At 44.6% G+C, this 12,407-nt stretch overlaps 3 protein-coding genes across 3 annotated transcripts; all 3 read left to right on the forward strand.

Moving 5' to 3' along the window:
* The first annotated feature begins 305 nt into the window (after positions 1–305).
* Positions 306–3,617, forward strand: LOC132044165 (small ribosomal subunit protein uS3m). Its single transcript, XM_059434658.1, has 2 exons — positions 306–379; positions 1,855–3,617. The coding sequence occupies exons 1-2, from the start codon at positions 306–308 to the stop codon at positions 3,470–3,472; spliced, it is 1,692 nt and encodes a 563-aa protein (XP_059290641.1). The 3' UTR covers positions 3,473–3,617.
* Positions 3,618–3,880: 263 nt separating this feature from the next.
* Positions 3,881–9,538, forward strand: LOC132044166 (cytochrome c oxidase subunit 2). Its single transcript, XM_059434659.1, has 2 exons — positions 3,881–4,526; positions 5,912–9,538. Exons 1-2 carry the CDS (start codon positions 4,145–4,147, stop codon positions 6,310–6,312), a joined length of 783 nt encoding a protein of 260 aa, XP_059290642.1. The 5' UTR covers positions 3,881–4,144; the 3' UTR covers positions 6,313–9,538.
* A 108-nt stretch (positions 9,539–9,646) lies between these two features.
* LOC132044163 (small ribosomal subunit protein uS4m-like) lies at positions 9,647–12,167 on the forward strand. The gene is given in 2 exon segments (XM_059434656.1): positions 9,647–11,125; positions 11,128–12,167. Coding segments are annotated over 2 exon segments (1,071 nt in total). The 5' UTR covers positions 9,647–11,094.
* Positions 12,168–12,407: the final 240 nt, after the last annotated feature.

Genomic DNA, 12,407 nt, shown 5'->3' on the forward strand with positions numbered 1-12,407 from the left:
TTCGTTCATGCCACGACGATCTATATGGAAGGGCAGTTTTGTTGATGCATTCCTCTTGAGAATGAAGAAGAAGAGAGATCTTCTTTTTCACAGGAAAATTTGGTCACGTAGATCTTCTATTTCGCCGGAATTCGTTGATTGCTCCGTACGAATTTACAATGGAAAAACTCCTGTTCGTTGTAAGATTACTGAAGGAAAGGTTGGTCATAAATTTGGAGAGTTTGCTTCTACACGGAAACGAAGACCTTCGAGAACAAATATTGGACCGGGAAGAAAAAGGGGGAAAAAGTAAAGTCTAAGCGCATATGGCACGAAAAGGAAATCCTATTTCGGTAAGACTTGATCTGAATCGTAGTTCAGATTCAAGTTGGTTTAGTGAGGGCGACCGCGAAAGTCACCGAATGGGTCAGTCTTTTAGTTCTCCCAGATTAGAATATCAAAGGAGGACGTTGCAGATGCCCGGGGCGGACACGACTTCTTCTAAGGCTAGAAGACCACTGGAAGACACCCAGGACTATAGCATGTCGTGAAAGAAGCACACTGGACGGGCGTGCTTCGACCGTGTCTCCGGGGCACAGTTGAATGTAGATATCATGAACGCGAGGTGCAGGATACCAGGCCGAGAAACCCGGGCAACCATTCCCCTATGTGCCAATCGCTAGCGCATCCAGGGCCCCGGCGCCCAGCTCAGCTGGAGAGGCCTAGCCTGATCTGAGAAGTGCTAATTCGGTTCGGATAGACTTCATTCAAGAATGCCACCGCCCCGGGAATCAATAAGAAAACAAGTGCGTCGTTTCAGATCAGTGAATAAACCGAAAGGAAAGAAGAGACCTTTCTCGCTCAGCGCCTAAAGCGCACTATGCTCCGCTTCAACTTAGGAGAGTTTTCGGTGGAACCGGTGAACCACGCGAGCTGGTTAGATGCGTGGGACAGAGGGCTCGTAGTACCTGCTAGCGCGGCTACGCAGTGGAAGGGAAGGAGCCTAAATCGACCCCCTTCTTTTTTTCAAAGAAAAAAGCAGTAAGGAGTAAGGAGATTAAACTCTCGGATGAGACTAAGCAGCTACCGACCGTTCCGACGCGCCCTTGACCTATTTTGATGTTGACCAAAAACCTATCTCTAAAGTGGAGCCTAGTTTAAGCTGTCAAACAAGTGATGATTGAATGAAAGAAAAACCAAACGTAGGGATATGGATGGAGTCTCGCTCAGTAAAGAGAGTTGTAGGATTCGTAAAACAGGAGAAGAGCCTTTACTTTCAAATGACAACTGCTTCTTCCTGCTGCGAGGGCCTTGCACGAAACCAAACCGCCCCCCGCCCGATCAAGTACCTGTTGCTTCGCTGGTAGGCCTACTTAGGTTAGGGTTCCAAACCTCAGTTCTTACCAACCTCCGGTGTGTAATCTACATCTTTCTAGCTAGAACTCGGTCGAATAAGAATCATTGATTCCCTCTGCTGTCAATTTCTTATTCATTGCGTTCGGCCGGTGCTCCTTTCTCATCTCAAACCATAACGAGTCTTCACGTTAGGGAAGATAAGGGAAGACCGCCTGAGCGAAGCGACCGAAGGAACTTGACTTATCCGAACCGAACGATAGCGGCTTAAAGCGTTGCCTATCACGAGCAGCCTCGCTCCTTGATCGGCGGGGAGGAGCATCTCAAAGTATGGGGCAAAGGATGTTGCGTTTTGACTTTGTCTCCCGGGATCCACCACAGGTTGGGTTTGAGAGCCGTGTGATGGGTGACTATCCAGCACGGTTCGGAGAGCACTTTTAGTCTGCGCTGGTGAATGGAAGCCCCCCCTATCAAGCAAGAAGGAAGCGGCTCTTCCCACGGCGGAGTCACCATTGACTCTATTTATTATTATGGTAAATCAGTGTATCAAGATGTCAATCTGAGATCTTATTTCGGTTCGATACGTCCACCTACGAGACTCACCTTTGGCTTTCGTCTCGGTAGGTGTATTATTAACCATTTTCCCAAAAGAACATTCATTCATTTCTTTCTTCCCCGTCGACCACGACGACTGAAACGACGCGAAAAATCCAGACCCGTAAAGGAGAAGGGCCGGTGGGGGGCATTTGGGAAAGTCGGGCCGATCGGGTGTCTTCATTCAAGCGACGGTACAGAAGAAGAACGAAACGAAGTGAGAGGCCGGGGGGCAGGGAAAAGAGTCGAGTCGATCAGGCTCGACGATCGGGAGAAGCAAAACGAAATCCGGATTTGGCCGAAAAAGAAGCAAGGCTATGGATACCATGACCGATCACCATCGATAAAGAAGAATCTTTCTAAATCACTTCGTGTCAGCGGGGCCTTCAAGCATCCGAAATACGCCGGGATTGAAAATGACATAGCGTTCCTGATAGAAAATGACGACTCCTTCAGAAAAACAAACTTATTCAAGTTCTTTTTCCCAAAGAAGTCCCGCTCCGACCGCCCGACGAGTCATCTACTTAAAAGGACCCTCCCCGCAGTCCGCCCTTCCTTGAATTATTCGGTCATGCAATACTTATTGAATACAAAGAACAAAATGCATTTCGACCCCGTCGTAGTTCTCAATCATTTCGTGGCACCGGGCGTGGCTGAACCATCTACGATGGGGGGAGCTAATGCACAGGGAAGAAGCTTAGATAAAAGAATACGTTCTTGCATCGCTTTTTTTGTAGAAAGCTCGACCAGCGAGAAAAAGTGTTTGGCCGAAGCCAAAAAGAGGGTGACCCACTTTATTCGCCAAGCGAATGATCTTCGCTTCGCGGGAACAACAAAAACCACCATCTCGCTCTTTCCTTTCTTCGGTGCTACCTTTTTTTTTCCAAGGGATGGGGTTGGGGTGTATAATAACCTTTTTTTTGAGGATGCCCGGGAACAACTCCTAGGTCAATTAAGGAGAAAATGTTGGAACCTCATGGGTAAGGATAAGGTAATGGAATTGATAGAGAAATTCATAGACCTAAATAGGATAGGAGAATTGATAAGGGGAATAGAGATGATGATAGAGATCATACTGAGAAACAGAAGAATTCCGTACGGGTACAACTATTATTTGAACGAAGTGAAAAAAATGCGATCTTTGTTGTATAATAGAACAAACACTAATACCAACATTGAATCGGTCAAGATCAAATCTGTTTATCAAAGTGCTTCTCCGATTGCTCAAGACATCTCTTTTCAACCGAGGAACAAAACAAGATCATTTCGTTCCATTTTTAGTAAAATAGTGAAGGATATTCCATTAGTAATGAAAAAAGGGGTGGAGGGGATCCGTATATGTTGTTCAGGTCGATTAGAAGGTGCAGAAATAGCTAGAACTGAATGCGGAAAGTATGGAAAAACATCTCGTAATGTATTTAACCAGAAAATAGATTATGCTCCTGCGGAAGTATCTACTCGTTACGGAATCTCAGGTGTCAAAGTGTGGATTTCATATAGTCAAAAAAAAAAGGGACGTGCTATATCCGAAACGTACGAAATATAGTAAATATCGTAAAGGCAGATGTAGTAGGGGTTGCAAACCGGACGGTACACAACTTGGTTTTGGAAGATATGGCACTAAAAGTTGTAGAGCTGGTCGTCTTTCATATCGAGCGATTGAAGCAGCGCGTCGTGCTATAATCGGACACTTCCATCGTGCTATGAGCGGACAATTCCGAAGAAATGGTAAGATATGGGTAAGAGTTCTCGCAGATATCCCTATTACCGGGAAACCTACAGAAGTAAGAATGGGAAGAGGAAAAGGAAATCCTACGGGTTGGATTGCTCGTGTGTCCAGGGGACAAATCCTATTTGAAATGGATGGTGTGAGTTTGTCAAATGCTCGACAAGCCGCTACATTAGCGGCGCATAAACTATGTTCGTCAACCAAGTTTGTTCAGTGGTCGTAAGCTTATTAATCTGACCCAAATTCTCCATTTTGGTACACGCCAAAGCCTTCCATTTCGCCGGATTGAAAGAGCCATCAATCACTATGATCTCTTTCTTAGAAAAGAAATTGCGTAAATTCTGCGTTTTTCTCTCCCATGCTTTCCGTTGGTCAACAACCAACTAAAGTGCTCTATACTTCTTCACTACTCGTACAGGGAAGGTGGAAGAAATTCAGTCTCTCTTTTTTTTGGGGGGAGCAGAGCAGTCAAAGAATGAACCAAACCAAATGATTGTTCTAGAATGGCTATTCCTCACAATTGCTCCTTGTGATGCAGCGGAACCATGGCAATTAGGATCTCAAGACGCAGCAACACCTATAATGCAAGGAATAACAGACTTACATCACGATGTCTTTTTCTTCGTTATTCTGATTTTGGTTTTCGTATCATGGATCTTGGGTCGCGCTTTATGGCATTTCCACTATCAAAAAAATCCAATCCCGCAAAGGATTGTTCATGGAACTACTATCGAGATTCTTCGGACCATATTTCCTAGTATCATCCCTATGTTCATTGCTATACCATCATTTGCTCTGTTATACTCAATGGACGAGGTAGTAGTAGATCCAGCCATTACTATAAAAGCTATTGGACATCAATGGTATCGGAGTGCGCCTCTTCACGAGGGTGATTAAAGTGCAACGAAATGCCTTAAAGTTGAATATGGTTCGCGAAGCATCTGGCTTACCGGTAATCTCCCATTCCCGCCGTCGAGAGACTTTAATAACTATAGCATGCCAGAAACGGGGAGTTGAGGTGGTTAGACCTATACCCCGAAATGCTCCCAGCATAGGAGCCTATGGTTCCATTCTTGTTGTTGCTGGAGGTACACATCCCTCTTCTCGGTGTGGAACGATATACGAGAAATAGATGCTCAGCCTGCAATGTCCGATAACGGCGCTGAAGTAGTGAATCTATCGGCACCATAGCAGTGGTATACAACTTTGGACCTAACGGCCGGCCTAGTAACCTTTCGGAATGGGGGATCCCCGTTGGCAACAACCACGGTAGTAGTTGCGGAACTACTGGGCCGGGAGAGGAGCTGAAAGCCACTTGACTGTAAGGAGAGGACAACCTCTTGTTCTTGCTCCTCTTTCTTCGCTTCGGGGACGGAGGTCCTACGGTAGGTAACAGCAGGCACAAGCAAGTTGACCGAAGGGGACCAGCGCTTCTACTCCTCCACCGAGGAGCCGTTCTTGCGAGAAGCAAGGGATGTCGTGAACGGTGGGAGGTCACAGAGAATTGACCTATTCATAGAGTGATCCTATGATCGATACAGGATATAGACTATCTCATTCTTTATTCTATTCTATTTCTGAAAAAAAAAAGAAGGGTGACTCAACTTCTCAGCTAGAGTTGGTGGTGGGACCTGTTGGCATAATGCACGCTGGAACGTGGGAATTCGAGGTCTCATGAACTACTACTAAAAACCTACTTTGTTTTTGTTTTGTTTGTGGACAAACGATATCCGGTCAGGCCTATGGCTGGATCCTTTTAGATCTACGGGCCGGCCGGCCCCGGCCGTTTACATGAGCATAGGGAATCTATACTCGAGCGTTCCACTGGGCCCCTGACAGGATAGGTGAGGAATCACTCTGGATCTTCTTTTTTTGGGCTACAACTTCGCCGAGCCGACTAGCATCCCTTTCCACTGTGCATTTTTCGAACAAAGAAGACGACTATAGGATCGAATTCGCTCTTCAAGAAACTGCTCGTCCCATACCTTCTGCCTGTCTCATATGTGTGGAACCTGGTCCTTTTCGGTTCCAGCCTCTCCCTCGAATACATAGGGTAGGTAGGGCTGGGTGAGAAATGGTTCCCTCTTGCCAATAAACTTTCCCCGGCCTTCGATTAACCTTACTCATAAAGGGTCTTACGGTCGGGAGAACTACCTAACTAAAGAAAAATAGTGTTCTTTCTAAGAGTAGGCGTGGAGAGCTTTTTGCGGGGAAACTTGCAAGTACAGTTTGGGGGGAGGCGGGCGTCGACCCTACCTTATGAGTATTCGGACTATAACAGTTCCGATGAACAGTCACTCACTTTTGACAGTTATACGATTCCAGAAGATGATCTAGAATTGGGTCAATCACGTTTATTAGAAGTCGACAATAGAGTGGTTCTACCAGCAAAAAGTTATATACGTTTTATTGTAACATCTGCTGATGTACCTCATAGTTGGGCTGTACCTTCCTTAGGTGTCAAATGTGATGCTGTACCTGGTCGTTTAAATCAGACCTCTATTTCGGTACAACGAGAAGGAGTTTACTATGGTCAGTGCAGTGAGATTTGTGGAACTAATCATGCCTTTATGCCTATCGTCGTAGAAGCTGTTCCTAGGAAAGATTATGGGTCTCGGGTATCCAATCAATTAATCCCACAAAGCCCGGAAGCTTAAGCGGAAATGAAAGAGGAGGGTGAGGGAAGCCACTAAATTGAGGGCTTCGCTCGCTCGCTCTAACGCTCCTTTAGTAGACAGCGAGTGGAGTGCATAAGCCCCTTTAGAGATAGGGGTGAGTACTACACGAGCTCGTAAGTCAAGTACGGAACGAGCCTTGTCTACGAAGCAGAGCGACCTCATCTTGTTTGCTTCTGGCGAAGCTTCTAGCTATAAATAATAGGAATTCTGGTATGGCAGGAATACTGTCGACCATTACGAGCGATAGCGAAGCCAAGCCGTATAAAGGCGAGCAGCCCTTATAGCAATAGCAAACGGCCTACTTATAGCCTATCAACAGGTCAGTCAATATCAGTAGGGGCCCTCTTGCCTAACGGAGTCAGCCCAACATGGACAATGATAGGCAGACCAAAGATTTACGCAGTCCTTGCGTGCTTGCTTTGCGCACTGGCATAGCAGAATTCTAATCCGCTGGCTCAGATGAGTGGCTCTTGGCTTCGTAAACATATCCATGTTCTTGCTTTTTCACTACCAATGAGTAGGCAGCTTTGGATGCTTATGGAGATATGGCTTTGGTAAAGATCTGCTTAGCGTGTGCTTTCTCGGGTGCTACAACGAATAGAGATAGTCAGACTCTAACTTGAGAATGTTATAGCGCTGTGAAATAAGGACATTCTGATCGACCCGATTGGCTCTCGTTCTGGTTTGGCGGAAAGGTGAAAAGCACAAAATCCTTCTTCCTGGTTGGTGTACTAGGGCGAGGCGAATCCCAACCCCTTCGTTAGCTAGCTTAGCTTTCCCTCTTTTCAATCTATATCAGATCCTCCATTACTTCTTCGCCAATACCTTTTAGCTTTCCTTTAGCTGCTACTTTTTCCCAGTCCACGCCCAATCAGAGTAGTCAGTGTGCCTGCTCCGTCCTTCTTTGACGAAATGGATGCTGTAGGAGAGGTTGGGAAGGAGGGACTTCGCTAAAGATGGTCTGTGCGCGAGGAAGGTCTTTTTCCTTTCTCCTTCCATTGCTTGACTAGGTTCGCTTTGCAAGGAAGGGAAGGCATCCGTGCAGGTAGAAAAAGGCGGAGGTCAAGCTATGGGCACAAGGAGGTAAGGTATAGTAAGTTACTTCTTCGTCTTTTGCTTGTCATTGGATTGGAAGCCGCAGGCGATGCCTTCTTGCTTGTGTAGTTGGCCTTGCCTGCTTAGTGCGGAAGTGCGTAAAGTAGGCTCATTCTTTGGTTTCTAAAGATCTTGTAGTAGCCGAAGGTAGTCCGCCTGTTAGATTGAATTGAATCTTATATAACAACCGGGGCCTTATTAATTTAGAGACTTTCTCAATAGTATAAGTGGACCTCTCAAAGGTATAAGTAGACATTAGTCTTGCTGGTTCGGGCGGTAAGGCCCTCGGTAAGCTCGGGTTAGCCTGTCAGGGTGAATGCAGGTAGTGGATGTAGCTTTTCTTCTGAAGCGTCTTAGTTCGTAGCTGCCGAAGTGTAGCATTGAGGTGAGGAGCGCGCTAGCTAGGTGGAGTCTCCTTTCGGAACTACTTCTTTTCCTTTCTCTCTCTGCTATCCCATCCACTGAACTGTCAGTATCGAGACAAGTTCGGAATGTTGGCTGAGCGTAGACTAGTCTGTTCAGGCAGTCACAGGCTTGCTAAAGCTAAAAACGGAACGACGCTTCTCACTGACTACATCAGAAGCGAAATCCTCAACTTCAAATACAATGCGAGCTGGAACGGGGTTACCTTAGCTACTGTGGTGTACATATGCCAGGAATCACACCATAGCCGGAGTCGATCGAGTGAGGATAAACCTACCTACCTTGGGGAAGGGCCAGATCTTGATGTAGAAAGGAGCTCTCAAGCTGAGGCGGAGAAGAAAGCTTACGATTCTGTTGGTGTGAAGTGAGCTCTAACAATCGAAGCGGCTAAAGGAGCCTGCTTTGCTGACCCTACGAGGAAGTGTTGCTCATTAAAGTCAGCTTCAAACTTCCGGTAACCGCTTATCCCAAGGTAGGTGGGCTTAGATAAGAAATATAGGCATTTTTCTCTATATCAATCCTTCGATAAAGCACTCAAACCAACGAGTAAGGAAAGGAGGCCTTGAGTTGATATTTAAAAGAAGGAGTTCGTCCTGGTGTGCTGCTTCCTTTCCTGCCACTACTTTTTGAGTAAAAAACTCCTCTTTGGTTTAATTCATATTCAACTTTCTCTAGCAGAATTAGACTTTCATTTCTATTTCTTCAAATCCAGCATGACATGTGTCAAGAAGCGAACCCATCAAAGAAAAGTTCGAAAATCCTGTTTTGGCGAATTCAATGTTTCCATATAGATGACCTTCCCTCCGGGCAGGAAATCATATATTGAATAGAGGGTACTCCACCTCTGTAGAGGATACAACACATTGAAATAAAGGAATTGGTGGATCTCTCCCATCAGACAGATCAACGGCACCGGGCATGGGATACACAGGCAGGAGAGCCGATTTGACCGCGCAGACTAAATGAGCGCCATTTTTTTAAAGCGAAAGCGCTGTGCCAACTTGCGTACAAGATTTATATGTGGATTTGATACTATAGTCAAATCCTCTTCATAAGTCCTTTCTTACAGGCTATTCAAGGTCTATTGGCTTTCTTGCTTATGCGGTACTTCGAAGGCTAAGCCTCGTTTATGCACCGAGAAAGATCGTCGGTAGGAAAGCTCTGTTATGCACCAACGAGGGCCCACTTCCCTATATGCGCTTAGGGAAGGGGAAAAGCTTGATTCTCATAGATTAGACAATACACATGTGCAAACAAGAAAATCAAACTATCTTCTTATTGATACTATATATTTCTCCTTTCCCCTATAGATCCACCTTTCTTCAAAATAAAGATATAGCAACTAAAAGAAAGCTAAATCGAATCGGAATAGGATAAAGAACGCACGAAGGATCAGAGAGAAAGAGGATTCTAAAAGCTCAAAGCATAGAAGACTAGATTGTCAGACTCGGAGGTAGCAGTAAGATCTCTGTCTCCAGAGAAGGCATGAGGGTTTTCTAAAAGTCTCCTCTCATTACTTATGGATAAAGCTCTTAAGCTTAAGCTTTTACGAACGGAAAGATCTTCCCATTCTAAATAAGAATGAGAGTCTTTCAACTAGATGTGCTCCTTTGGCTGGGTTTGAGAGAGAGAGCGTGAGATAGTTGGTCTAATAACTAGTCCAACTTCCTTGTATCTGAAAGCGATGACAGGATGTTAGGTCTAGTAAGGAGACTTTTTGGATAATTTACTTCCACGAATAGACTGTTAGGCTAAGAAGAATAGGTTGGGATTGATCCCACCTTTGAAAGAGTCGTTTTGTTCTGTCAATACAGCTTATCGAGTTATCAAGCTGAACTGCCTTCTGTAAGGAGCTTGAATCGTTCGTTTACTCTAAGTCTTATTACCGACGCGATGGATTGCTATTTGAAAACACTTTCAATACAAAAAGAGCTCCTTCCGGCTATACTCTAGTTGGACAGTCGACGTTCAGTTTGAGAAGTCAAGGAGGCACGAAGAGCTAACAAAGAGTCTTTCTATTTGACTGTCCGAAATCAGGTGGGAGATTGAATTGAAAAGGCCCCTTACTATAGATAGGGTGTTAGCGCTGTTTTTTGAAATAAGGACGTTTAGGTTTGACTAATAAGATAGAAAGGGGCAAGCCAAAACCCACTCTGCTGAGTTCGGCTTTCGGGGCTACCTACTTTAGGGCTTATGTAATATATAAAGAAGAACCCTCTTAGGGCCTTTTTGTTTAAGGGCTGCTCGCCTTTTGAATAGAAGGAAGTGGGAGAGAAGAGGTTATTTCGGTAAACCGATGCATGAGCTGAGGCTCCCATGTCCCGCCGACCCTCCGAAAAAGTAAGGGCTCATAGGGAGTCAGAAGCAAGCAGAGTAAAGGGCGGGTAAAACTCACATAAGCAGAGGGGGAGACACATTCATGAAAAGCGAGAAGCCCTGCCGTGGGGGACTGACCAACTATGAATAGATCTTACTTATGCTTACGGGTAAGAACATATATTAGTCCGTATCGTGGGTCTATTTGTTACAAAAGGCGAACATCCCCTTTCCAAAACATTAACATAGGTCCTCAGGCAGACATCGAAAAGGGGGCGAAAAGAGTCTATTTACCTTTACATACAATATTTCGGAATGTATCATGGCTCTATCTATTCAAACAAAAAAGAAAAAAGAGTTCTGCATCTCGGGTGAACAAATAGGCGTGGGGAAGAGTGAGAGGGGGGGCTACGAGTCCTCTCTCGTTGTTGTTCCCGGACCACCCATCTCTTCCTTCCCCTTCGCCCGGCCCGGTGAGATCAGATTTCTAGAACGAAGTGAAGTGATAGGAAGAGAAGACTGCTGGCGGGAAATCCCTATTCATGAAAGCCCCTTGTTAAGGTTAAGGGGAAAACGAAAGTGCGCTCCTGCGCACCAGCTGAAGAAAGGAGCTTTGGAAGTTTACCTTATTATTATATTAAAAGGGGAAAGGGTTCCAAACCTATCTGACTAATAAGAAGAAAGGGGCGTTCAGCCACATTCTTGGTTGTACAATCCAAATTCTCAAAGAAAGCAGACACCCATCCGCATTCATTTTCACAAAAAAGACTGTAAGGGGAAACCTTCACACAAAAATATTCGTATATTCTCGCTCATCCACGGGTTTTTCCCAAGCCAAAACCTACTCCTAAGAAGTTGCTGGATCGAAGTAGTACATTATACATCTGCCCGCCAGCAGCGGAGGGGGTTCGATTCCCCTTATACGCGATGTGGCGAAAAAGACTGATTCAACGAGATATGCCTTGCCTGCATTAAGATTTAAAACTTGTCGTCTACTTTCAGGAAATGTTTGGAACAGAGAACTTACAATAATACAACGCCGTATTCTCCGAAGATTGAGGAACAAGAAGAGATCTATTAAGAGAAAGATTTATTCTAGAGAAAATCTTAACAGTTACATCCAATCACAAACTACACGAAAGTTGTCCCTTTTTTATGGAGATTTACCCATCACAGAGATGCACAGAGGAAGAGAACGAACTTCATATATCCCTTTTCTACTCAATCCAGAAACAAGATCGGACGTTATCCTGGTTCGTCTCCATTTTTGTGAAACTATTCCTCAAGCAAGGCAGCCGATAAGTCATCGAAGGGTTTGTGTGAATAATGGAATGGTTAACATTACTCATTTTAAACTCTCCCACGGTGATATAATATCTTTTCAAGAAAATGATGCGAGAACCCGCGGTGAAGAAATAAAGAGATCCTTCTATATCGAAATCTCAGTTGAAAAAATAATAGGCAAATTCCTGGATCACCCGTGGAGAAGAACCAAAACAGAATGGTTCCGCCTACTCAAAACGTCGAGGGGATGCCGCCTACTACTAAAATCCCGGTTTTTGCAACAGTTGCGTTCTTCTATGCAAGAAGAAGACTTAGAAAGAACAAAGAAGTTTGGATCCGAAAAAGTATGCTTAGGCAGTTCTTTCGCTGAGCACAACAGAATGAAGAGGAATTTGTATCATTTCAAATCCCTATTCTTATCGAAGAGAAGGAACGAGAAAAACCGAAATATTCCTACTCGAACAAGAAGTCCTATAGTTTACAACTCTTCTTTATATAGTAATTCGACCTATTGCTCCGCATCCCCCCATCAGTTTACTAAAAAGATCAAAATCAAAAGGATCGAACTACCTACTCATTATTCGGAGGTGAATCATAGAACACCAAAAGCTGTGGTATATTATGGACCTAACATAGGTCACATACCTCACGACATAAGATTGAAAGATCCAAACCTTCTTCTTCGGAGCGGAAAGGGACGTGGCCAAAACATATAAAGATCGGCGTAGTCGCTCATAGGGACATATCTATCCGGATAGAGGATAGTCTAGGCCGATTCATAGATAGATCTCTCTCCATATAGATAGGTATCTCCGTGGATAGAGATAAAGATAGGGATCCATCTAGATCTTGATTCACTATTTCCCTATTTTTTCAAGATTCTGATTGATTCCCTTTTTTTTGACGACAAGTTTGAGTTTGAAATCTTAATGCAGGCAAGGAAACATCCTTTTTCA

This window comes from Lycium ferocissimum, unplaced genomic scaffold (genome assembly GCF_029784015.1).
Source record: "Lycium ferocissimum isolate CSIRO_LF1 unplaced genomic scaffold, AGI_CSIRO_Lferr_CH_V1 ctg3753, whole genome shotgun sequence".
Taxonomy (NCBI): Eukaryota; Viridiplantae; Streptophyta; class Magnoliopsida; order Solanales; family Solanaceae; genus Lycium; species Lycium ferocissimum.